Genomic DNA, 27,168 nt, shown 5'->3' with positions numbered 1-27,168 from the left:
TGACCTTACAGGCCAGTTTATCGACCAAAGCCACAATGGAGTTCTTGAAGAGAGTTGCTGCAGTCAGAGGCCTCTTGGTCACCTCGGTGATGCTCAGCTGACCATCGGGCCACATTTCCTTCAGGACTGGATTAGTGCTGAGAGAGAGAGAGAGAGAGAGAGAGAGAGAGAGAGAGAGAGAGAGAGAGAGAGGGGCGAGAACAGCAGGAGCGAGGCTTTAATCAAGATCAGAGACAGGAAGTTACACTTAACCCAGTTACTGTTGTTCTGGGAACAGCACCTGTGACCAGCGTGGTACCTGTTGTACATGAGACGTTTGAAGTCTTGGAAAAGCAAATCCTTGTTTTTTTCTAGAAAACCATCGACTGAATATCTGAAACCAACAGAAAGAGAAGAAATGATGAGAAGCAGATCTGAAGAAGGTCCAGGAGACCTCAGGGCTGAATGAGGACGGTGTAATGATCAGAACAACACTCGGATCCTCTGAAAGTCCTGAAAACAGGTCTTTAAGCATCAAATCACCAACTATACTGGGCTGATTAGTTATAGTTATAAACTAAACCAGGTGTGGATGAAGTCTGAACAGAGGCTGGTCAGTAGAAACAAAGATCTAGTGCTCCCGTTTCAGGAAGCAGAAGTTCACCTGAGGGTGGAAAACGACAGGAGTCGTACTCAACGGCTGCGTCTCAATTCAGGGTCTGCATCCTTCGTCGGCCGGATTCGTCACGGCGCCGCGACCAGGCCTGTCCCAATTTGAAGACTCCTTCAAATACGGTCGACGAATCCGGCCTTTTGTTCGCGTATATGAAGGATGGGTCCGGTGTATCCTTCAGTGGTTCACATTTCCCAAGATGCCTTATAAGTTCTGATGGCAGAACCATCAGAACTTATAAAAACAATGGCGGACAGCGAAGCGGGAGCTGTCGGGAGAGGATTGTGCATATAAATGTCAGTATAAACTTGAAAACTGTTAGGTTAAGGGCTTTTTGTGACACAAGAACGTTATTCTAGTTAGAAATGTTACAGTAAACGTGCTTGTATTGCGGTCTCGGCTCGTATGTTCGGCCGCTCGGTGTCGTACTTCTCCCGCTACGTTTCCCCTGATTTTAATAGAAGTTTGTATTTTAGGGACAAGAGAAAACCAGGGAATTTATTAAGCTCAGGGCGGAGATGGACCACATGATCACTGGAGCTAAGTATTCGGCGGCTGTGGCATGGAGGTACAATAACTTCTCATATTTTAAGTTTATTTTTTTCTGCGAAAACATGAAAGGAATAACCCGTTGTCCTCTTTTCTCTTCCTGTTGTTTTTCTTACATGTTTGTTAAGACTATTCTGGAGAAAATGGGCATCCAGGGGAAGGTGACAGCGATGACCAGCTTCTGGAGCTGATCAGGGAGGACATGAGGCTGCAGAGGGAGGCAGAGCAGCAGAGGGCCCAGGAGAAAGATTAAACATGTACATATAAAATAAATATCTACATAAAATCAGTTCTGTATTAAACTCTTGAATTTTATTTTTGTTTACAATGAGAATTGTTTACTAGAGGGTATCCACTGGGTCTGAAAGTCTTAAAAGGTGATAAATGGGTTTTGGTCAAATTAAGACCCTTAGAAAGGATTAAAAACTATGATCACATCTTTGCTCAGGCTCAGCTTGTCGAAACTATTTTCTCTGAATTAGCTCTCCAACGGTCAAGGAAATGATTAAAAAGCTAAATAAAACTTTGAGCTCCATCGTTTAAAGTTCCTTCTCCCTTCTGCTCAGCGGTTCCACGGTTGCTAGGCGACGGAACGTTCGCCGAGGGAGAGGCGGGAATTCATGAAGGCTAGGCCTGTCCAAATTCACAGCCGTTAACATCCGGCCTACCCGGCCGACTGAGGACCCAGCCCACGTCGGCCGAGTAGACTGGGTCCTTCGAAGGATGCAGACCCTGAATTGAGACAGAGCGACAGGCTCACAACGACATTGTGACATCATAATGTACCAGCTAACGTCATTGTGTACCTCTTAGCCAATAGAAGTGGCAGATTTAAATTCAAATGTAGTTCAGAGTTTTTACCTGACGACGGTGCAACACATGACAGTTTTAGGCAGAAAATTTAAATTTGAACTAAGACTCACTAAGGTGCCACATTATTGATGACGCGTGTCTGCAGCACGATTAGACACTCGTCTAGATAGTTTATCAGCAAAAAAAAAGGTTGATTTGGGGTGACTTGCTCTTTAAAACATTTTGCATGCCTCTTAACAACGTTCTAACCTCGTATACCTATACGTATATTGTACAGTACGGATGTGTATTGCTGAAATTCTGGCGATACGATACGTTTCACGATACGGGGAGACGATACGGTAGATCACGATATTCAGCCAGACGATATTAGCAATCTTTTATAGAGTGAATTTACTGTAGGAAACCTCCATAAAGAGTCCAAACTGATACGTAACGTGTGTAACATGAGGTAACTGAACCCTAATAGAGGGATTTACATTTCAATGGTGGAAACAAAACCCACGGCACCCTGCTGCCACCTAGCGGCTGGAGTTTGAATTGCACCAACAGAAAATACAAAAATGTTTGCATGAAAACTCTTCCAAAAATTTGATACACAGCTTTTGAATATTGATGTACTGTTGTAGGAAAATAGATCACGATTTATTGTCGTACTGATCATTTCTCACATCCCGATTGTGGACATAAGACATTTTTTTTAAAAGAACTATAGAGTAGTCCTCTCGCATTTGTCTAAAGACCTCCACTTATAACACGGCTCGGACCAAAACCAACAATCGGACCATCCGGTTGTCCGTCTCGCTGAACAGCAGCACTTTCCTGGGTCCTCCTCTCATCACTCACGGATTTAGCAGCAGAATACCACAGATGTGAGAGGTTCTTCGCTCAATAATATCAGAGAAGGAGAAACAGCCGGCTGCTACCACTCCAGCTCCAACAAAAAGCGTTTGGACCTAGAAAACAGCGACTGGTGTTTAGCACCATCTCGTTTCCTCTGGCAAGGCAGGGTTTTGGTTCCGGCTGACGTGGAACCACAGAAGATACCCGAGAGGAGGGGTGAGTGTTTCGTGTCAGAACCTAGCTTGTTCCGTAGATTCGTTACAGCAACTTTAAAATCATTTGATGTTTTTGTTCATTATTTTAAAAGTTTTAACTTTCGTTAACCCTTTGATGCATGAATTATGAAATCTTCAACCATGATTTTTTTCAACAATTTCTTTCATTCATCTTTAGGTGTGAATGAAACAAATTTCATATTTACATATTTTTGTAACATTTAATTTACAAATAATTTATTACATGTCCATCTCAGTGGACAGCGTGCATTCTCCCTCCATCCATTTTCATCTGCTTATCCGGAGTCGGGTCGCGGGGGCAGTAGCCTAAGGCGAGAGGCCCAGACTTCCCTCTCCCCAGCCACTTGGACCAGCTCCTCCGGGGGAATCCCAAGGTGTTCCCTGGCCAGGTGAGAGACATCGTCCCTCCAGCGTGTCCTGGGTCTACCTTTAGGTCTCCTCCCGGTTGGACGTGCCCGGAAAACCTCACCAGGGAGGCATCCAGGAGGCATCCTGACCAGATGCCTGAGCCACCTCAACTGGCTCCTCTCGATGTGGAGGAGCAGTGGATCTACTCCGAGCCCCTCCTGAATGACTGAGCTTCTCACCCTATCTCTAAGGGAGAGCCCAGCCACTCTTTGGAGAAAACTCATTTTGGCCGCTTGTATCCGCGATCTCGTTCTTTCGGTCACTACCCAAAGCTCATGACCATAGGTGAGGGTAGAAACGTAGATCGACGGGTAAGAGCTTCGCCTTCTGACTCAGCTCTCTCTTCACCACGACAGACCGGTACAACGCCCGCATCACTGCAGATGCAGCACCAATCCACCTGTCGATCTCACTCTCCAGTTTTCCCTCACTCGTGAACAAGACCCCGAGATACTTAAACTCCTCCACTTGGGGCAGGACCGCATCCCTGACCCGGAGAAGGCGTTCTACCCTTTTCCGAATCAAGACCATGGTCTCAGATTTAGAGGAGCTGATTCTCATCCCAGCTGCTTCACACTCGGCTGCGAACCGCTCCAGCGAAAGCTGAAGATCACGTTCTGATGAAGCCAACAGGACCACATCATCTGCAAAAAGCAGAGACCTGATCCTCAGGCCACCAAAACGGATGCCCTCCACACCTTGGAGATCCTGTCCATAAAGGTTATGAACAGAATCGGTGTCAAGGGGCAGCCTTGGCGGAGTCCAACTCTCTCTGGGAACGAGCCCAAATTACTGCCGGCTATGCGGACCAAGCTCTGACACCGGTCATACAGGGACCTAACAGCCCGTATCAGAGGGCCTGGTACCCCATACTCCCGGAGTACCCCCCACAGGGCCCCCCGAGGGACGCGGTCAAACGCCTTCTCCAAATCCACAAAACACATGTAGACTGGTTGGGCAAATTCCCACGCACCCTCCAGGACCCCCCTAAGGGTATAGAGCTGGTCCAGTGTTCCACGGCCAGAAAACCACATTGCTCCTCCTGAATCTGAGGTTCAACAATCTGATGAACCCTCCTCTCCAGAACCCCTGAATAGACCTTACCAGGAAGGCTCAGGAGTGTGATCCCCCTGCAGTTGGAACACACCCTGCAGTCCCCCTTCTTAAATAAGAGGACCACCACCCCGGTCTGCCAGTCCAGTGGGACTGCCCCGATGTCCACGCGATATTGCAGATCCGTGTCAGCCAACACAGCCTCACAACATCCAGAGCCTTAAAGAACTCCGGGCGGATCTCATCCACCCCCAGAGTCTTGCCACAGAGGAGCTTTGTAACCACCTCAGTGACCTCAGCACCAGAGATTTGAGAGGCCAACCTAAAGTCCCCAGACTCTGCTTCCTCACTGGAAGACGTGTCGGTGGGATTGAGGAGGTCTTCGAAGTATTCTGACCACCGATCCACAACGTCCTGAGTAGAGGTCAGCAGCACACCGTCCCCACTATAGATAGCGTTGGTAGCGCACTGCTGGAAGTAGGAGTGGAGTAAGACTGATACGGGGCGACTTGCTCTTTAAATTAGGTAAAAATTATTCATTGTAGTTTCATAAATAGATTTGGCACTTCTGGCGCTCCATAGGTCAGAAGATTTACGTCAATGATTTACTAACAAGACTCCAAATACTGAAACTAACTGAAGTTAATCTTCTTTTAGACTTTTCTAACATGGTCATGACTTATGTACAAATACCTAATAATATGTTATATGTAGTATAATAACAACACATAATAACTCTATTGGAGTACAGGTAGTTTGAGGATTTTATTCTAAAACTAGTAACTGACTGATTCATTTCAACCTAAACCAGCATCTCTTCCATGAACTCATTCGTTTCACTGATTCGGTCAGCATCCTGCTCCCAGCGTGTCACGTGTGATCAGTGTGGCCTGGTCTGAGACAGCATCCTCAGATGTCACATCTGCAGATGGAGGGCAGGAGGAAGATGTGACAGATGTGTCCTTTTGGCTCCTGGAAGCAAAGTAGGCCAGAGCCTGTGATGATGGGGGGGGGGGGGGGGCAGAGCTGGAGTAAGGACAGACTAAGGTGTTACAGGAGGAGACAGGAGATGGTGACAGCTCAGCGAGAGAGGACCCGACGTTGCCCTGAAACGGGGACGTCCATCTGTCACCACGTCGGGTCACGAGAGGGGCGTGGTTTCACCACAACGATGTCATCATCGGTGAAGTTTCCACCTGGGGCTCACAAACCGGGAGGAATGATCTTGAGATCCTTTTATTCTGACAAACAACGGCGTTACTGCGTTCCTGTCTAATCTGGAAGCGCATCACAGCGTGAAGTCTCCCACTGCTGGAGACACGGTGACATCACCACGAGTGACATGATGATATCATGAGCCTGCAACGAGTGAAGCTTTAAAGACTGGAAAAAAGTGTAAAGTATGGAGGCTCACTTTGTAATGCGGAGGGAAGCAAAGGTCCAGGCTCTAGGGGTTTTCATAGGTTGCCATAGCAACATGTAATAAACAGCGTAGCTGGGGCTAAATCTGTCTATCCCAGAGCCAGAATCCGGTGTCCATGGTCTCCTGCTGGGAGCCTCGGGAAAGCCGCTGCATCCGAGGAAGCAGGTTAGGATGCCAGGATGAAGGCTGCCAGGTGAGTCCATTCCCCAGCAGCTCAGGCAGGACTTTGGAAGCGTTAGAGACCCACATGAGGTGACACGTAAGTCACAGATGTACCCGTTCTGGTCCCGCAGCACGTGGTGTTCACACACACAACAAAAACTCTGCTCGGACCGAGTTCACACGAACGTTCAGACAGGAAATCTCACGAGATCCAGCGTAAGCAAATGTGGCAGAGGAGGGGCACGCACCACCTGGCTCTCTGATTGGCTACAGGCAGGATGCTCGCTTGCCCTCTGAGTCAGACCAAGACGACCCAACATGTCTGAAGGCGTTCTAATCCGAGCGGTCCCGACGTGATGCGGTAATCTGGGGAGTCGTACGATCAGGGCCAGATTAACACTTTGTTGTACCCTGGGCAACAACATTCAGGGGCCCCATCATCACGACCCAAGGGTCACCATAATATGGTCACATACAGAATATTTTACTGTAATATGCAGTAAATATACTCAATACTTGAAACTCCAACAGGCATCAGGTGTAAAATAGAACTACGAATGCACTACCATGTCCCCCATCATGGACACCCACTCACATATGTAAACAAAACACATCAGCATCTGTGTAAGCTGGTAAAGCTGGACCATTACGTTGGGTCCAAATGAATAAATAAGCAACCGCTTTGAAACCATCATTTATTTAACTCATTCACTGCCAATGACGACTAAAGTCATCATTTGCATTTTTTTACTGTTTGAGCATCAGAACGAGCCCCCGCGCTGAGAGAACAAACATCTCAGCCCTGAAGCCGATCTTCATCCGCATACGTCACACGTCACATGATCAGGAAGCAGACCATCCATGTGTTAGGAGATCGTTTTGGGCCGCTGCTGTAAAAAAAGTGAGGCGCGAACCGGAAAAGCTTCTGCCGATCACAATTCAACAACGGATTATAAAAGAACGATAACGCTCGAAACACGCGGACTCTTCCTGATGTAAGAGGTGAGTCTCCGCTTCGTTTTGGTTGTTTTGGCATCGACATCATGCTAGCGCGCAACGTTCTGGGACTCTTAAAAAAACAGTAAAAACGGTGAGAAACGCTGGCAGTGAATGAGTTAACAACACTTATTCCCAACAGAAATGTACTGAACTGATATTAGAGCTATCACAGAAGACCACATGGTGACCCCGTCTCCTCAACAAGGCAGTCATGTGATTAGTCCAACACAAACTACTTCAATCTGCCAGCTCCACAACGATTTACACCATTTCCATAAAGCTGGCACCTCAAGGAGAAAAGAAATGGAACGCAGCATCACCGTTATCCGCTCGTTAACATTTTGATCCTAAACTCATTTTAACTTGTTTTAAAATAGAACAACAACGCCTCTCTTCATTGGTCCGTCTGCATGAGACTGACTCGACTGACGTTCAGAGTCATCGGCAGCGAAGCGCGTGCAGCGCAGAAGCCCGGGTGGACAGTTTGGTTCATATGAGGCGGGAGATTACAGATTCGTGCCCTTGCTGCCCCAGACCTGCCACTTGTGCGGCGTTTCTTCGCAGACTTTAGCAACTGCTTTGCTTTTCACACTGTCATCTCCCCACATCCTGGATGGAAAATTTTATACACACACACACACACACACACTTTACTTTACTTTACCAGAACAGCAGCGAGTGGCGAACCGGAGGGAGAGAGGAGCAGCAGGCAGGACGAAGCAGGGAGGAGGGGGCGGGGTGTTACGCTAGGTTAGGCGCCGCTGAGTCGTGTTGTCAGACACGAGTACCACACGCGCATGTTTGCCACAGAACTCAACTCACGTATCGGCAGCTTTTAGCGTCGTTTAGAGGGGTGAGTCGTAGCAGAGCTAACAGATGCTGCTGCCCCGGGCCCGGGCCCTTTAGAGGTCGTGGACCCAATCGCCCAGGTGCCTGTATGGTTAACGCGTACGATGGTTGTGATTATTCTGCTGTGTGGACCGAGCCTTAGACATCAGCACCCATCAGGACCCGGGGCTCGACCCAGGAGCTGATGGGTGGTTCTGATAAACGTGTTCAGCAACAAGAACCAGAACTGGATCGCTCTGTCATGTTTTAGATTCCAGTTCATCTATTGGGCCTCAGCTTAGCAAACACCTGATCATTAAACGTGTTTGAGGTCAGGAGCCGCGGCTCGTTGGGTCTCAGAGGAGGAGGTTCTTCTGGCGTTCTTAATTCTAAGAACATCTTACAGAGATTAGTGCTGCTGGATCTCAGACCCGACTGACTTATCAGAGAGCTCTGTCCCCTCCTCCTCCGTGTTCCCTTCACATATTAATGTCCTCCCCCCCGCTGGTTGGAGGCCAGCACACGTGAGCTGCGGGGATCTTCAGATGGCGATGCCACGGCGGCTGGCTGCTGGCAGCGAGCCTCACCGGGCTGCCCGTGCGTTAGGATCCAGTAGAAACATCACGGAGGATGAGAGATGAAGAAAAAACAACCGTTTCCCGTCTGAACGAGGAACCTAACGGCTGCGTCCATCAGCATCAGACCCAGAGGGCCGAAATCCTCACATCCCTTAAATCTGATGTTAATCTGAGTTTCCACTTTAAACGCTAAATGGAGATCTGGAGACCAGCCGAGGCCAGATGAGGTGAAGATGGTGCTGCACATCACAGGGCTGTCTCTGTGCAGCAGCCACACAGTGGTCATGTGATCGTGTTTGTGCACGCTGCAGAGAACCTCGTCTGACTTCACAAGTAGAGAAAACGGGGCCAGATAAGGAATATTTAGTCAAACTAGGTCATTTGAAGATTTTTGCTCTTGTCATTGTTATCCTGGTCATCTCACTGCTTTTTTATTTTGCAATAATCATTGAAACACTAAATAAAGTGTTTATAAAAGGAGGTCTTAAAGAGAAAGGAGCTAAAACCGACAGAAATGCATGCATTTGTGTAATCTTATGTCCCTATTAAGAGGATTTCCACCTCTGACCTTTGACCTTTGCATAAGAGCTGGTCGATTCTCCGACACTGTAAAAATGTGAGCGACTCACGTGACATCTCCAGCATAGTGGCGAATACGGAAGTGTTTCTGGAAGTCCATGGATTTGTCCGAAGGGTTGAACTGGAAACAAGAGAGGTCAAGTCAGGTCAACTTTATTTATGAAGCACTTTACAGCATAAGAGCTGACCAAAGCGCTTAACACGCCAAAAAGAACAGAAGTTCCCTAAAAATTCTAAAAATAAGATAAAAAGTTCATCACAAAGTAAAAACATGATAAAAACAAACTGAATTAAAAGCAGCTGAGAACAGACGAGTCTTTAAAAGGGATTTAAACCCCGACGGTGACGAAGACATCCTAATCTGGATCGGGAGAGCATTCCACATCCTTGGAGCTGCTACTGAGAAAGCTCCATCACCGCTGAGCTTTCTCTTTGTTCTCGGCACCTCCAGCAGAAACCGGTCGGCCGACCTCAGTGATCGAGACGGGGAGTGAGTAACTCAAAGTTCACACAGATCCTGCGGAGCAAGGCCGTGTACGGCTCTAAAAGCCAATAACAGAACCTTGTACTGGACCCTGAAATCCACAGGCAGCCAGTGCAGCGAAGCTAAAACTGGGGTAACGTGCTCCCTCTTTCTCGAACCCGTCAACAGGCGTGCTGCTGCATTCCGCACCATTTGAAGACGGGAGAGGTGAGACTGAGGAAGACCAAGGTACAGTGTGCTGCAATAGTCAAGACGTGATGTAATAAACGCGTGAATCGCCGTCTCCAAGTCATGACTTGAGAGCAGACGCTTAACCGTGTGTGTGTGTGTGTGTGTGTGTGTGTGTGTGTGTGTGTGTGTCTGCTCTGTCTTCTCCATCCCCAGTGAGTCGTGGAGGATGGCTGCTTATACTGAGACAGGATTCTCTGAAGGTTTCTTCCTATTAAAAGGGAGTTTTCCTCTCCACTGTCGCTGCATGCTTGCTTGGTATGAGGATTGCTGTATAGTCACTGACACTAGTCAGTGACTAGATGCGACCTGCTGGGTTCCTTATATAGGAAACATTATTTCTGATTGGCTTAATGAACTGACCTGTATTGGAATTTTTATTATGTGAAGTGCCTTGAGACGATTCTTGTCGTGATTTGGCGCTATATAAATAAACTTGAATTGAATTGAATTAACCTTGGCGGTCCTCCTTAACTGATAAAAAGCTTTGGTGACAGCAGATTATGACCTGACCTGACACACAGGTGTGATGCTGTAAGGGAGGTCAGGTGAGACGGTTCTGGTGCTTCTGCAGCTTAGCGCTCTGCTGCCCTCTGCTGGCCTAACCCCGAACTACAGCTCAGCTTCTCTACTGGGTGAACAGGAACTAGAAATAGTTTAGATCCATCAGAAATGTTCGCTTGTAGAAGTTTTTAGTTTGAGCTGCTCCATCCTACAGAAGCAAAACCAACTTTGGCTGCAAATAAAGTTCTGTAGGTCAGAGGAGGGCGTTACCACGTCCAGATGCTGTTTATAGAAACGTTTCTCATATTTCTGCTCAGTGATTCTGAGTCAGCTGTTCCTGGAGCCTAACAAGTGAAAGGATCAAATCAGCCGAGTCACACATATTAGGGGATGTTTGTGTGATGGAGTGAAGATCACTCACCTTTCTGGACGTGTAGTGAGGATGCTGAGCCAGTTTGGTGTTCATGCTCTCCAGACAGACCGTGTCAGTGACGTTACCGACCGTCAGGCAGGCTTCGTCCAAGATGGAGATGATGCCTTTGTGCTGCTGCTCCACCAGGCCCACGATGATCTGGTTGTTGAAGTAGTCGATCTGCGAGAGAGGAAAACAAACGGCACACGTCCTGGTTTACTGGTGTCCAGCTGTTTTAGATGTGAGCGCGGTTTTACTGGCTTCATGGTCGTGTGTAGGGTCATCACGGTGTGAAAATGTAACCTCACGGTTATTTCGACCAAAATTACCACGGTTTTCGGTATTATCGCGGTATATTTTTTAAACGTGCTACATTTTCACACAACTAAATAAACCCTGTATGTCAGGAAATATTGTCCTCAGTTTGTGTCTAAATTTAGCCTTAAAATGTGTTATTTTGTAATTATGTTGTTTATTTGTTTACATTTTTCCCCTTTAGTCTTTAAAATACCAATATTTGCCCATAACTTCTTATTTTATGTCTGTTTGATGTCATCATTTAAAAATATTAGATCAGATGATACTCAGTACTCAAGTAGCCTTCTAATCAGATACTTTTTTACCCTTACTTGAGTAATAAACCCTATATCAGGAGAATATTGTCCTCGGTTTGTGTCCTTCCAGTGAGCTTTGCAGATGTGGGAAAATGTCATCAGGCAGTAATCGTTGTTAAATTCATAATTATTCTCGGAGAGAGACCAACTCTTATCTGCCCCTGGGAGCCCCGTAATGCATAGCGTCATTTCAACATGGCGGTGTCCGCGACACGGTTTATATGCAGGTAGCGGCGCTGCGGCTGCTTTATATAGCGACTCGTTGCTTTCTCCCTCAACCCAAATCCTCGGATCACGCATTTTAGCTAAAACGCTAACGTTAGCTTGCCTTGCGTTGACTGTAGAGTTGTGGGTGATGGTCACGCAGATGTGTCATGAGATTTGAAGCGTTGCTGCCTTTCACAGACACTTTTTCTGCACGTGCTGCAAACAGGATAGCCGTCTTCTATCAGCTGTCCCTCGGCATTGTTCACATATCTAAAACATGCCCGTACTTCCCACTTTGTCTTCTTTGAGGGATAATAAATGTCCTGAGTGCTGCCGTCTCCTCCTTTGGCCATTATTTCAGCTTCAGCTTCAAGAAAGTTTTGGTTGTAAACAACAACGTGCGCATGTGCCGCCGGCAACTTCAGCAGATGATACGGTGGCTGGTAAGGGTCACCACGCCTACACCGCAGCCACGGTAACCCACAGAGATAATATAGTTTTATTAAAACAAGACGGTTATTATTATTGTCAACTTTTTAACCGGGGTTTACCGCTACACCGGTTACCGTGACGACCCTAGCTGACAGTATGAGTATTTCTTCAGGAGACGCGCGTCTGCTCACGTGCTGCCAGGTGATGCCCTCTCTCTGGTACTCGTCCTGCTCCTGCTGGAGGATCAGCTCGATGAAGAGCTGCTGCAGCTTCTCGTTGCAGTAATTGATGCAGAACTGTTCAAAACTGGACAGAAACAGAATTCAGAGACTAAACCCCACGGAGGATTCAACAGTGCCGGAGCTCAGACCTGTTGCTGTCAAAGATCTCGAAGCCGTAGATGTCCAGAACACCGATGACGGTGTTCTTCCCGTGAAGCACTGGGTTGTAGTCTTTCACTTCTATGATGCCGTTGATGCGGCTCACAATCCAACCAAAGAGCCTCTCGTAGAGCGCCTGCAGCGTCGGGGGGAGGGGCGCAGCAGAATTACAAACAACAGACACAAATAACTACAGCGTTCACTTGGAATCTCATCCCGACCAGACGCACCTTAGCGAAGGCGTTCCGCCCAAAGCAGGCGTCCTGTTCCGTGTGACCCTTTTCAATGACCTCCCCGCCGCCGGTGGCGACCGTCCGGAACAGCAGGCTCTTACTGACGCTGTCAGGATCCGTAGCCGTCAGCTCCGAGATGTGCTTCACCGAGTCCAGACCCAGGATCTTAATGTTCTCGCCGTCGCTCGCAAAGGAAACGTTTCCCTGAACCAGACAGAAAATCACTCCCAAGTTCAAACAAATGTTTTTTAAACCGATGATGCATAAAGTATTTTATTCAAGTTTCAGTTTATTAACTTAACATTATAATGTTAATATAATTTAAAAATGGCTCTAATTTTGGAAAATTTGATTCCATTCTTAATAAATCTGATCTGTGGGTTTTCTGCACTGTTGTTTACTCTTCTGCCACCAACAGGAAGTAAGTGATCATTCACAATTAAGACGTTCTCTGCTGTTTCCTGGACTAAACCAACAGCAGCTTCCCCGTCGTGAGTCCATGAATGTTAGTGACAGGGTGACGTAGATCTGTCAGGATTGTCTGTTTTCTATCAGAAGCTACTGCAGGAAATCGGTGTAGGAGACTATCTTCATGTTCGGCCTGCATGAAACACTCAGACTGACCCGTTAGAATCAGAGATAATCATTAAAAATGGTTTCTCGGTGGAGGACCTCATCAAATACAAGTCAAAAATAACTTAAATGTAAAAAGATTTTCATAAAGTCAAAAAATGTTGAAAGAACAATATTATGGTCATATTGTTTCCATATATTTAGTTAGGTTAGCTTCTGCTAAAACCAAAAGTGGCAGGAATCTCTACCAGGTGTAAAATAGAAGCCAGGATCTGGTTAATAGAGCGGATCTCCTCCGGCAAGAAGCCAATCGCATCCAGTGCACTCATCACCGCCTTGTGGTTCATCCGATCGTTGTTGGAAGTCTGGAAATCAGAAGCAAACTTCCTTTGAGTTTAAACTCCGGAGAGGTTTTCTTCCAGTGGCTGAACTCACGGTGGCCGCAGAGCCCTCTCTGGTGTACAGGTAGAGCGCCGGATCGTTGTGCAGGTGACACGACTTCAGCATCTCCTCGGATCCTCCACGCAGCAGCTGGACACACAGCAGGGATCAGAGATCAACGGTGGAGGCACGCTGACTGTCGCTGCAGCAGAAAGGTGAGTTTACCTGATAGAAGGAGTGGAAGTTCCTCTCCCCCTCATGCTGCTGGACCACCCTGGACTTAAACATGAAAACGTCACGTTAGCAAAGCACAACAAAATAAATGTTCAAGAGGAACAGAATGAAAATCAGCTCCTAGATTATTTCTGACAGACATTTTTAAAGAAAGGAAACTAAACGTGAAAGTGGAAAAATTTCCAGACTGAGTTTGAACACAGTCACGCATACGAAGCTGAAGTTGGTTCCCTTTTAAATGTCTGATTCAAAAAGGGCAATTCCAACTAGTTTTACACACACACACCTTCTCCAGCAGGTAATTGTTGATGTGTCCTCCCGTGGGATCGCCGTTGAAGTTAAAGTTAATGTCCATGTATTTGCCGAAGCGGCTGGAGTTGTCGTTGCGGTTGGTTTTGGCGTTCCCAAAAGCCTCCAGAACACAGTTGGACTTCAGCAGCACGTTCTTCACACTGATCCGCCACAGAGAAGAAGAAAAAACAGCCACAAGGGAGAGAAGGTGAGATTTACATTGAGTTTGTGGAGACATCTTACTCGGGAAAAGCAGAGACACCTCTCCACCTCCGCCTTCTGGCTGGGGTTGGTGATGGCTGCGATGTACTGCATGATGTGTTTACTGGCTTCTGTTTTTCCAGCTCCACTTTCGCCTGAAACACAGAAATCTTGGATCACTGAGAAGTAAAGCTGCCATTCATTAGAGGCAGTTTGGATACCCCTATCCTTTCTTTCCTGATCGGGGTATTATTCACAAGCACACAGCAGTTCAGAGCTTCAGGTCCAGAATCTATAAATCCGTTTTCACCTTCTGCTTCCTGTTTGGTCTTTTTATCAAGTCATCAGGCTCCAGTTAAATGTCCTCACAGCGGTTAAAAACAATCAATGACATTAGAATAAACATGGAATCAAGCATGCAACAGCAGGTGTCATTTACTGATAAATATTAAAATCTGCTCCTGTACCTGAGCAGGTAAAACCTGGCTGCAGATTTCATCATCATCATGAAACCGCTTGTTTCTAATAGCTCAGAAAATCCTAAATGTCATGTATTAAAATTGTGAAGCAGGTTTACAATAAACCTGTGAAAAGGTTTGACTAAATCGGCTAGAACCCGCCACAACTACTGCTAGCTATATGTTAGCTAGCGCTGCCAGCACTAGTTAGCTCCAAGTGGTTGTGTTGTTTGTTAAACACATATGTTGATGGTTGAACAATACAGTTTAGGCAGAAACAAATCAATTTAACACAACAAATTAAAACATTTTAGGTTTGAGACCGGTTTCGTCGTTAAAACCCTGCAGAGCGAACATACCTGCTGCTACGTCTCTGCTAACTTTGATCCGGTTAGCCCGTTAGCCCGGGAAGATTCGGGCGGTCCGTCACTGGGGGGGGCTGCAGCGCCCCCTTGTGATGGCCAAAGGATACAACAACCAAACTAGTTATTTAGCCAAAGATGCTAACAAAAACTATTGTTAGCTGTAGCCTCAGACATTATTTACACATTCATGTTTATGGGTGTAGCACTGTTATAGAAGATCAAATGTTAAACAAAATTTGAAAAAGTATTTTGATTTTGTTGGTCCTGTTTGTGGAGTGTTTGTGTAGCCGCTCAGCTAGCCACTAAAAAAGCTAGTGAGATATAAACTACTGAGCTTTTTCTTCTTAATTTTTTAATTAGTGCTTCTAACTGCGGAACTGCGCTGCTCTGGGTGGCTGCATGTTGGAGTAGCTCTGTTGACTATATGTAAGTTTTGCCTTTTTTTGGACACTTTTTCTTCTAGTTTGTCAAGAAAAACTGTTTTTTGACATTTTACTTTTCTGTTTCTGGTGCTGTGAAGCTTAGAGGATTTTTACTGCAATTTTTTCACTTTTTCACTTTTTGAGCATTTGTTATGATGTGTAACCATGGTAACAAGCTGGTTTACAATCTGGAGCAGCTGATTAACATTGGAAAGGTTGAAATAATACCTCAACTGAAGCCACAAATCCCAAATGAGCTAAAACGCAAGAAGCGTGGGTGCAGAGCGGGATCAAAACGGAGACAGAGAAAGAGGAAATTCAAACCATCTCTTCCATCGATCATAATGGGCAATAATAAATCAGGTGCTGGTCAGCATCAGAAGCAGGGACCTGAAAAGGCTCAACAGCCTAATAAAAAAGGCTGCTTCTGTTCTGGGGACGACTGTGGAACCGCTGGAGGAGATAATGCAAAGAGGGATTCTCCAGAGACTCAAGAAAATGATGGACAACCCTGAGCATTCTCTTCACAAGACTGTCCGACAACGGAAGAGTGTCTTCAGTCAGAGGCTTCTTCAGTTTGGCTGCAACACTGACCGCTACTGGAGATCCTTCCTGCCAACAGCCGTTGTAATATACAACAACTCTTTGATGACTTGATTATTATTATTATTCTGAGCTACTACAGCAATCAGTTTCCCTCTGGGATTAATAAAGTTTTTGAATTGAATTTGAATTGAATTGAATTAAAGTTAGATCAAAATATCAACAAAAGATTTTCCAGAAAAGTTCTAAATAAGTCAGTTTTAATTGTTGCTGATGTTTTAAGTTACATGTATGTTTGATACTCTCGTTGTGGAAGTATAAAGTGCAAGTCACCCCCTACCAGAGTATTACTCCACTCCCACTTCCTGTTTGAAAAATGCAACAAATGCTGTTGCCTGGCAAACCGAGAGGGCAGAGCCGCTAACAAATACACACACACTCACGAGATTGTGACATCATAATGTACCATCTAACATCATAGTGTACCTCTTAGCTAGGGCTGTAGCGAAGCCTCGACGAAGTCGACGGCTCGATTCTAAAAATTTGTCGACGTCAGATCCGGAAGTCGACGCACCGCGCCCACTTGTTGCATCCCCAGGAGTTTGTAAATAGAGGAGGAATCTGCCTGTTTTTCCTCTAGTTCGCCCTCTTCTCCGCCTTCACTAACATCTCCGCCAAATACCGAAGACCCGGAACAATGTCCGTCCGCTACTAGATTATTTTCCTGTTTCGCCCCTTCGTCTCCCGGCAACGGACAATAACTTCCGGGGTCAGATGCGCTGCTTCGTGTCTATCGCAGATGTAGAAAATCACCGGGAGCGTTTCTCCCTTCATTAAGGAGCTTCTTTCAGACATGAGGAGAGCTGTTTTGGTGGTAGCAGTCTCTCCTCCGTGCTGGTCTGTTTGCTGCCGGGTGTTCTTGGTTTATTTAAACTTGGTAACTTGAACTTAACGTTGGTAAAGCTACTGTTAGCATCTTCGCTAACAGCTTCTTGCGTTGGGATAAGCTGTTACGTTTTGGTTTAGAGTTCATCTTTTTTGTGGTGTAGATCTCCCTTTTATTACATTTAGAGTGTTGTGGGTTTTCGGTTTAGTGTAAAATATCACCTGAGTTTGGTTTAACCCGTAACACCACTCGCCTCACGCACATAAGTGACCAAAACAAAGCAGCATGGAGACACTCCATCTTCTACCACTTCTCAGGCAGCAGCCTGCACTCCCAAGTTCTACACGTCACCAGAACATAACCAAGCAACACAATAAAAGCAGTGTTATACAAAATGGAAGGCCTGTAGTGTTTATTCTCTTACAGTAAGAATTTATCAATTTTTTTGAGGAATTTATTTGAGATTTTCTGGTTTTTGTTAATTGTGCAATAGAAAAATAATCATTAGATTAATTTTCTAAATAGTCATTAGAATAGTCGACTATTCGATAAAATAATCGTCAGAATAATCGTTTTAAAAATAATCGTTTACCCCCAGCCCTACTCTTAGCCAATAGCGATGGCAGATTTAAATTCAAATGCAGTGCAGAGTTTTTACCTGACGACGCATCGTTGACAGTTTCAGGCAGAAAATTAAAATTTTTACTAGAATGCACTAAAGTAAAAAACTATTGACGTGTCACATGACACATGTCTGCAGCACGATTAGACACACATTTATATAGTTTATCAGAAAAAAAAGTTGATTTGGGGGTGACTTGCTCTTTAAAGGAAGTGGAGTTCCTCTTGCAGCTCGGATGCCTCCTGGACGCCTCCCTGGGAAGGTTTTCCAGGCACGTCCAACCAGAAGGAGACCTAAGGGTAGACCCAGGACACACTGGAGGGACAATGTCTCTCAGCTGGCCAGGGAATGCCTTGGGATTCCCCTGGAGGGACTGGGCTAAGCGGCTGGGGAGAGGGAAGTCTGGGCCTCTCTGCTGCCCCCGCGACCCGTAACTACTTGGTGGTTTTATAGGGTTCACAAACATTATTTTGCTCTTTAGCAGGTTATATGTTAAAATCCTTTGATCTTCGCACAGTATCACGTGGCTCCACAGATAATCATCACTAATAATGAGTATACAATCCATGCAATGTTGCAAATGTGTTAGACACACCTGAGATGACGATGCAGGTGTCTTTGGCTCGTCTTTTCATGGCCTTATAAGCGGCATCAGACACGGCGTACAGGTGAGGAGGGTTCTCGTACAGCTCCCGGCCTCGGTATGCATCTATGGTATCTTTGCCATAAATGTCCATCTCTCTGTACGGGTTAACAGAGACGACCACCTCCCCGATGTAGGTGTAGATCCGGCCCTTCTCAAACCTGCTCAGAAAAAACACACCATCACACAGCTGCTGTTGTTCCACCGGAAGCTTCCACGTCTTTTATCATGAATATGCTGTCCTCGGGTCACACCCCAGCTTCAGCACGCCCACGTCTCACATGACTCTCAAACCACTAAAAAAAAACCCGATCTGAAGTTTTCAGAGGCTGTCTCACACCTTGATGTCATGCAGAGATGACAGGAAGTGACACAAGAGGTTGTTCACTGAGAACAGGAAATGAAACATGTGGTTTGAAGGGTGTGGTCCCCGTGCAACTCTCTTTTTTGTTCTGGGAGGAGTAAACGTAGATGCCACAGGCCTGATGGAGCAGATAAATTACAAACTACGTGAGATGTGTGTGGCACGTCTGAGCATCAGCTGTAGGAACACGGTGTCAGGGGTCACCTTCCTGTTGAAAGACCCAAGACTCACTCAGACAGCTTGGATTTACAGTAAAAATGCATGCGTCCCACAGAAATCAGCCAGGACTGATTTGTCTGCAGGTGTTTTTTTTTTTTTACCTGGACACGTTTTTGAAGTAAAGCTTTGGTTCTGATAAAAAAACAACCTGTTTAACTCACAGGCTTCATGTTACCAGCAGCATAAACCAGATCTGGGCCACTGATCTTCCTGCATCAGGAGGGGAAAATTCACCTGTTTCAGATGTTGTTCTGCTTCAACACACCTGACATAAATCTACAGGTAATTCAGGTTTCTGATGCACCTGCAGACATGCTGAGGACCGGGATCAGGTGGGTTAGAGCAGCGGTAGGCCAGAACAGGACCCCACTGGGCCCTAAACCCATTGGCCACATTCATAAAACTATCAAACCAATACACCCCCTAGTGGCTGGCTGCAGTTTTAAGCCCCGCCTCCTTGAACCATCAATTATTAACTCTCCTAACAGTAGTAATAAGTTACTTGATGCTTTCGAAACAACCAGAATGTGTGCAGGTGAGTGGGCGGGGCCTACGGTGGCAGCCTGCGGAGACAGCACGTCTTTATGGGATGTTGACGTCTGGATCTCGTTAAAGAGGACGTTCTTCAACTCCAACCTGGTCATTAGGATTCCGGTGCTGTTCTTCCATCCCATCATCAGGATGATTTCCGTTCGGATCGTTCTGCTGCAGTCGCACTGACTCCGTACACACATCAGCTACAAGTTTCTATAATCCAGTCACGATGAGAAAATTATGTCATTACAAACAAAGTTGTTTACATTTTCTTTTTGCAACTGAGTCACAAAATGTCTTTGTTTGTTTGTGATTTGGTCTCCAAGTCCTCCCAAAGCTGTCTTGCATGTCTTCAGACAGCTTCTGGGTTTCATTTGGAGACATTTGGGGAACTCCTTTGAGAATCTCTGGGACTTTACCTCTGACGTGTCGGAACTATTCCACTAACCCCTCCGAGAGTCGTGTCCGCCTTCTGAAACAACAAGTGGAGAACATTCACGTCTGATTTCAACAGATCGTCTCCGTCCAAGTCAGAAACTTCTGTCCAATCAGGCTTCTGGAGTCGGACTCCGGGGGAATGAGGTCCCCGCTGCAGCAGGAGGTGAGTGCACGTGTTTCCGTGCTCAACACCGGGCGAGTCTGATCAGGCTGGAGAGAAAGTCAGAGCAAAATGTATTTAGAGGCATCAGCGGAGCAGGATGAGCTCCTCTGCATCACATCACCTGGTTTGGGAGTTCTTGTGGCTCCGGCCAGCTCCAGGACAATGTGTGACGTGTCTGATAGCCGAGACAACTCAGAGGAAGTGAGAGTGATCTGAAATCTGAACACCTGAGAGCAGAACCATCGTGGCAGCTCCTGTCTCTGGCTTCAACAACTGCAGACAAAGTTTGTCTGATCTGACGAGGACATCTGAGTCCGAGCGGGAACGATGAGGCTGAGCGGGAACGATGAGGCTGAGCGGGAACGATGAGGCTGAGCTGACTCGAGAGTCCTCCCTCAACCTCAAGAGTCAAAGTATTTGTTTGTGACGGTTTGGATGTTTATCTTCATCGTGGAGGATGTGACCGACCGTACGCAGGAACTCAAAGAAGAACGGGAACATTTTTCTGATCTTTTCAGGTAACCTTTGACCTCAGTTCTTACCTTAACTTCAAGTTGTCCATGAACTGCTCCATGGTGACCTCATCCAGCAGGACAAAGTCAGACTTCCCAAACTCCAAACCCTCCAGCTCCGCCATCCCTGCCTGCGCTCAGCAAACACACAGAAACAAAAGACAGGGCGGCCGAGGGAAACAGAAACGGCTCGAGGAGGAAGAAGAAGAAGAAGTCTGAGCTCAGACGCTGCTGTGGGCGTGACCTCTGCTGCAGCCCAGGCTTACCAAACTCACCCAGAGCTGCGGTCTACAAGCTGCAGCACGTCATCCTGTCACTCAGCCTCCGTATAAATAGCTGGAGTTTATCTTTAAACGCTCACACCACTTCTGCATCCTCCACCAGCTCTCTTCCTGCCACAAGGCCTCCTCAGCACTCGTCTGCACGTCACTCAATCTGAACTTTGTCCTCGCTTCTCAGCCTTTCCTCAGCTGGGAGGTCCTACAGCTGATTCTTTTACTTTAGGTTCAACTTTAATCCAGAGAAACATGTTTCATCTTTAAACTGTGGGTAAACCACCTGGTAAAGAACGTTAGTCCCTTCTGGCCCTAAAGCCTCCAGAAGGAGCATCAGGATCAGAACCTTCACCACAAACCCGCCACATGCAGCCCTGAATACGTCTGCTGCCCCCTGGTGGAGGATCTTCAGGTGCAACGGGCCAATGTTGTTTACTTATTATTGAATATTGATTAGAATATCATTCTGGAATTTAATAGATGGAAAGGGTTAGGGTTAGGGTACAGACGCTGTTTTTTCTCCCCTCCCTCCTCCTCCTCCCAAGGCTCTCAGTCCTGTCTGCCTGTGCTCTGCTCTTTCAGCATATTTTCTGGAAACTGGAAATGATTAAAAATGGACCTGGCTAGTTGGTCTCTCAACGCGATTGACAAAATCATTTCAACGATGAGAACGGGAGAAGGGGCTCCCGGATGCCCCTCTGGGACAGAGCCAGCTGGGTATATCATGGACTCCTGGAAACAGCGGAACCTGATCTGCCTCTCTCAGGTGTCTGTAGAGGATTCTGAAGACGTCTGGATATTCGTTGTGTTGATGTCGGGATTCCTGCTGTTGGCCTGAGCGGTTACCTGGCTTACCAGAAAATTTACGAGCTGTCGAGGAATATTGGCTCAATCCCGGAGCTCAGGGATGGATTATACCGCGCTGTGAACGCACAAACTCATATAATTGTCTAGATGAGTCGTAAGCTTGGAACTTAGGCTGAGATTCGGACTCTGGCACAGAAGGTGGATTCGATCAAGGAGCGAGTTGATGGGACAGCACGGTTGGGATAGATTAATTATGCTATTATTGGACCTGGAGGGGTTGGAGACCAACAGAACACTAAGACAGAGCGGAAATTATCTCTGTCTGTACCCAAAACAGGTTCTTATCTGAATCTGGTGCCCTTGAGCCTGTGAGGCTGAAGTGAAAACTACCCCCTCAGAAGAAATGTGGAATGCTGCCGTCGCCATGGTAACTCTATCCCTATCCCAGCCTGAGCGGGACTGCGACCGGTGAAGGCAGTTGAATCGTTTCCAGGAGTCACTGTGCTCTCTAACCCATTATCTCCCTCCCCTCTCCAAACGGAGGTGACGAGCGCTGCTCCATGCGGCTACATGCACTGATGTGTGGAGTCTCGAACCCACCTCCCCACCTAGTGGACACTTATGTTGTGTAATGTCTGAAGTCTGTTGCATTTCTGTTTGAGGTGTTTTTTGCAGAGCAAAGCTGCCCTCCCTGTGGAGGGTAACTCTGAAGTGCCTTTTTCCCTCCACCTGAACCAATCCTCATGTAACCCTCTGATCTCTATTAAGGTAGCGCTACTCGGGTTGCGAATGACCACAGTCACCAATTCTTGTCATGTGTCTATGTATGTATGTCTGATCTCAGAATTGTGTGTACTGAAACTCTAATTTCCCTCTGGGATTGATAAAGCATCTTTGATTTGAATTTATTTTAAATAAAGCAGATGCTTGAATTCAAAATTATCATCTCATAATAAATTATAATCCTTATTCCTTCAAATGACTCAAATAAATAAATGCTCATTTATTGTGTGGGAGTTGAAGGATTAAACACCAAATGTTCTCATAACGGGCTGCGCAGTGGCACAGTGGTTATAGCGGTTGCCTTGCAGCGAGAAGGTCCTGGGTTCGCTTCCCAGCCTGGGATCTTTCTGCATGGAGTTAGCATGTTCTCCCTGTGCATGGTGGGTTCTCTCCGGGTGCTCTGGCTTCCTCCCACAGTCCAAAAACACGACTGTTAGGTTAACTGGTCTGTCTATGGTGTGTGTGTGTGTGTGTGTGTGTGTGATTGTTTGTCCTGTGTGTCTCTGTGTTGCCCTGCGATGGACTGGCTCTCTGTCCAGGGTGTACCCCGCCAAGTTGCCCGTTGACCGCTATATATATATATTACACTTTATTTGTTTAACTTTATGACGTTTCATTTATTATTTATCTATTAAAAATAATGAAAGCATGGAAGCGGGTCACAGCGCCCCCTGGTGGACGCAAATAGACTAACCCAAAATCCATTTCTAAAAAAACATCATCAGAATCAACTTTATTGTCAATGATTACAAACTTTTACACATATTCTACTCATACTTCCAGTTGTTAGTAAAATTCTTACTAAAAAAACAAAATAATCTGAAATAAATCTGTGTTTTATGCAGCTAAATGCAACCAGACTGAACCGGTTTGGGTTGATAAGTTAAAGCAACAGATGATGAGTTCTGAGAGGTGAAACTAATAACCGGTTTGTGGCTCTGAACATAAACCGGATGGGTTAAACTGAACAGACCCAAACTAAGCCAGATTAAATCATCTGAATTGGTGAAGTGACTGGAGAACACCTACCTCCTGCAGAACCATCATCAGCTTCCCGACTCCTTTCAGCTCGAGTTTAGAAACTTAAAGTTAAAATTTGCGGTAAATCCACGACAATCAACTCAGACGTTCCTTTGACTTCAACGGCCTTTCAGATCCTCATCACATCCAAACTTCCTCTCGCTGACTTCCTCCTCCTCCTCCTCACACTTCCTCTCATCGGTTTCAGTTTCCATCAGGATGTTTCTGTTCAGGTGTTGCGGCACCAACATCAGACACAATCATGGATTTATTGCATTCATTAACACAGAAACAACTTTCAGTGACTCGTGTTTTAGTTAAGCCCTCCAACATTTATATAAACTATGAATAAACACTAAAATAAATCAGGAATGATTGATTAGGGAGAATATTGGTAGTTAGGGTAATTTATTAAATATTTAAATCATAATTATTTAACTCAGTGATAACAAAGTTCACGTTTTAAGGAGACTGCAGTAGCATATTTACACCAGCAGGGGGCGTAAATGAGCTCTTCAGTAGAGAGATTAGAACAGTGGTCCAACAAGCGGCCCGCAGGCCCCCTCTTTGTGGCCCCCGAACCCCGCGCGCTCCCACGCCACCAGGGGGCCCACAAGAGCACCAAGTTGGCTTGAGGAAAATTTGTTTTAATAACTTTAAATAATACAAACTAAGTATTATTTCACATGAAGAAACTAATTATCAATATTTTTTCTGTAGTGCCATTTAGTTTATTTTGTAGTGCAACACATTTTACACTTTTCATATTTTAAGAACACACTTACATTTTTTGCTGTAAATTTGGCGTTTGTCTGATGACGTTTCTTTCAAATAGTTGAATTAATAGATAACACTTAAATAACATTTTGAAATGCAAATTATTTAGAGCCTTTTTGTCAGTTTGCTGCTCCAGTAAGTTAAAATCAATAACACCCGTGTGATGGAAATTAATTACAAAAGACGCTAATGATAGTGGGCAGGTTACACATATGGTACAGCCTAGGAACGATCTCTCTTGGTGTTGACTTGTTGGTATGGGGGGGCCCCAAAGGGAAGCCTGCGTAGGGTCCCACAAAGGCTTGGGACAGCCCTGATGGCAGGCTTGTGATGAAGGTTCTAATCCTGATGGTCCATCTGAACGCTTTAAGGCCAGAAGTGGTTTGATGTGAGATTTTCACGATGGTAAACGAAGATTTAAAACACATCTAAACAGGAAAAATGTAAACTTCTATTTAAACAGCAGACATGGACACACAGCACTGCTACAAGAGCAGAGAAGAGCTGCTGCTGCGGGAGCCTTGAGGTCCAAGCAGGAAGTTAGTGCAAGCAGTTTGTTATTTGACAAACATTTGATTGCCCCAGTGTTTTGCCTTCATTCTGCCGCCTCTGTTTAAAGTGACTCAGGTGGGATTATCCTTTGGAAAGCCGAAATTCCATTAAAAAAGCTCAAAAAATAAAGCAGAATGTGAGAAAAATGATCTTAGAAATAAAAATGTTTTATGAACAAGTTGATTCTAAACCTGTTCCCTTACAAGTGAGCCAAAGATCAGGAACCTACTGCTTCGCTTCCCGCGGTGATTTTTTAAACAGCTGTTTGAACCTTAATACAAGATTCTTTTTCTCGTTAGATCGTTCAGTCAGTTTCTTTTCTTCGATATTGGAGAAGCTTCGTTTTGGATCTCGGCTCCGAACGGAACCTCCTGTCTGGTTTTTATCCATCAACGGGAAACCAGCGACTCCTCCTGACCTTTTATTGGTTGGTGGCAGAGAGCTGCTCCTCCTCCCTCTGGGTGTTTTATCACTGGTCCTTCTTCTGCTCCCTGATTGGTCGACTGGCTCTCCCAGCAGGCCTTGCTTCAGCTCGTAGCTGTCTTTGGACGGGCCGATGAGGTGGAGTCGGTCATCAGTCTCAACAACCAGAACCGACCCGGAGATGTTTCTGCTGTCTCTGATGGTCTGCAACAGAGCTTGTCCATGACGGTTCAGGTTCTTCAGAGGGACTTCCTGAGTCCTAAGAGATTTGTTTAGGTCCTCCAGGAGATTCTGGAGCTTGTGGGCCGCGGTCCTGCGGCTCCTCCCCCATAGTGTGATGCTGATGCTGTCTCCACCTTCCTCCTTCTTCATTTTAACATTGTGGCAGATCAGGATGTTCTCGAGGTCTTTCCTCCTCAACTGGTCGGCGTATCTGAAGACATCTGCATCAACGACAATCGTCTCTCCTCCAGACGCCCGGAGGTCCGGAGGCGGGGAGATCCCGTAGCCCGGAGAGGCTGGACCTGATACAGAAGGGTACGGTGAAGACTTGTAGTAGCTGGAAACTGCTCCAGAGACAACTGCGGGAACGTGTGAGGATGGCCTCGCTCTAGCCTCATCGGCCTCCTCCACACGCGCCTTCACAGCTTTGAAGTTCTGAAGAGATCCTCGAAAGCGGACCTCGTCCCTGTTCAGATACCACATGTGAAAGCCGTAGCTCCTGAGAAGTCTCAGCACCTCCTCTTCATCAGGAACTCTGTCCAGACAGACAGTGGCTTCCACCTGGAATTCCATCTGGGAATGACACAGAAGCATCAGCAACAGCTGCTGTGTTCTAAGGTCAAAGGCGGTTGGAGGACACGCCGGGTCGACGAAACTTCATCTGTCAGACTGTTAATCTCAATTTTCAGGATAATCTGCAGTTTGAATCTTGACTTAGAAAATCTTCACTTCTAAAACTATTTTCAGAATTCTAATAATGCGTATCTAAGCCCACAACATCCAGATTATTTCAGTTCTAGGTTCTAACGCAACTTTTTGGGCTTGACCTTTGACCTGCAGTAAACGTCAGAGCGAAAGTGGATCGGGTGTTTTTCTATGTTCACTTCTAGCAACAAAAACTTCTCAGAAAGTAACAATAAGTCAGAAAAACCTGAAATAAACACGAACTGAGACCGAAACTGTCCCGACGTGATTTAATAAAATCAGCTGACCGCCACGGTGTTGTGACGTCACAATCACCTTTACAGGTGAGGTTGTCGGACTGAATCTGAAACAATCAAACAGAAAAAGACTGAAACTCACCTTCTGATCCGATACTTCTACTTCATAAATTCATTTCTGCGCCTTCTTCTAGAGCCGAAACTCATGACGTCACTTCCGCTTCTGACGTTGCAAAATAAGGTAACTTTTTTAAATTATTGAATAGCCTAAATAAATTAAACAGAAAGGTAAAAAATTAAATGAACAAATAAACCAAAATCATTTACACTCTTTTACAAAATCAACAAATAATAAATAAAATATATTATAACAACGCTTCATAATCATTTATTTTGACATGAACATTAAACATAAAATTGTCACACTAAAGAATGTTTTTGTTAAAATGTGAAACATTTAAAACACACAAAATAAATGTAAAATAAATAAATATAAAAGAAAAATAAAGTCAATAAAATTATTCCTAAAACATAAAAAGTTATGAAACAAAACAAAGTGAGTGCAGTTTAGGAAATCTGAAACGTTTCCGGTTGTTTTCTTCATTTTTGAGGAAACATCTGTAATAAACGTTTATACTGTTATAAAGATGACGTGTTTACGCTACTCTTAATGAATATTTCAGTCTGAGAAGAACTTATTAACGTTTTTATTTTATTATTTAAATGAGGAAACCGAGTTCCTGATGTCACCACTAGATGTCGCTAAAGCAACAGTTTTAGGTTTTTAATCATGATTCCGGTGGATTCGGGAGTTCCTGCATCCCACTGGGTCTGGACCGAACCAGGTTAGCGAGGTTCGCTTTTAATACTCAACTAACTAAACTAAACTAACTAACCTGGTC

At 45.6% G+C, this 27,168-nt stretch overlaps 2 protein-coding genes across 10 annotated transcripts in view; both read right to left on the bottom strand.

Moving 5' to 3' along the window:
- Nucleotides 1-23,505, bottom strand: part of myo1g (myosin IG) — a 52,035-nt gene extending 28,530 nt beyond the window's left edge. Inside the window, exons 1-15 of one of the 9 annotated variants that reach the window (XM_070547291.1) lie at nt 23,361-23,505; nt 20,497-20,597; nt 18,189-18,397; nt 14,359-14,452; nt 14,092-14,257; nt 13,797-13,850; nt 13,626-13,721; nt 13,439-13,555; nt 12,615-12,821; nt 12,375-12,520; nt 12,196-12,310; nt 10,761-10,931; nt 9,174-9,244; nt 281-373; nt 5-137 (exon numbers count right to left, since the gene is read on the bottom strand). In XM_070547291.1, the coding sequence (XP_070403392.1) occupies nt 5-137; nt 281-373; nt 9,174-9,244; nt 10,761-10,931; nt 12,196-12,310; nt 12,375-12,520; nt 12,615-12,821; nt 13,439-13,555; nt 13,626-13,721; nt 13,797-13,850; nt 14,092-14,257; nt 14,359-14,452; nt 18,189-18,397; nt 20,497-20,597; nt 23,361-23,378 (1,791 nt within the window). In that variant the 5' untranslated portion in view covers nt 23,379-23,505. The other 8 variants (XM_054745480.2, XM_070547295.1, XR_011517309.1 and 5 more) reach the window with 8 other exon arrangements.
- On the bottom strand, nt 21,908-26,509 carry rbm43 (RNA binding motif protein 43). The gene is made up of 2 exons (XM_054745512.2): nt 26,409-26,509; nt 21,908-25,898 (listed from the first exon to the last, which is right to left on the bottom strand). The coding sequence occupies exon 2, from the start codon at nt 25,896-25,898 to the stop codon at nt 24,906-24,908; it is 993 nt and encodes a 330-aa protein (XP_054601487.1). The 5' UTR covers nt 26,409-26,509; the 3' UTR covers nt 21,908-24,905.
- Between the last annotated feature and the right edge of the window lie 659 nt (nt 26,510-27,168).

The sequence above is a fragment of the Nothobranchius furzeri genome, chromosome 19, assembly GCF_043380555.1.
Source record: "Nothobranchius furzeri strain GRZ-AD chromosome 19, NfurGRZ-RIMD1, whole genome shotgun sequence".
Lineage (NCBI taxonomy): Eukaryota > Metazoa > Chordata > Actinopteri > Cyprinodontiformes > Nothobranchiidae > Nothobranchius > Nothobranchius furzeri.
This window is presented reverse-complemented; position numbering and strand designations above follow the sequence as displayed.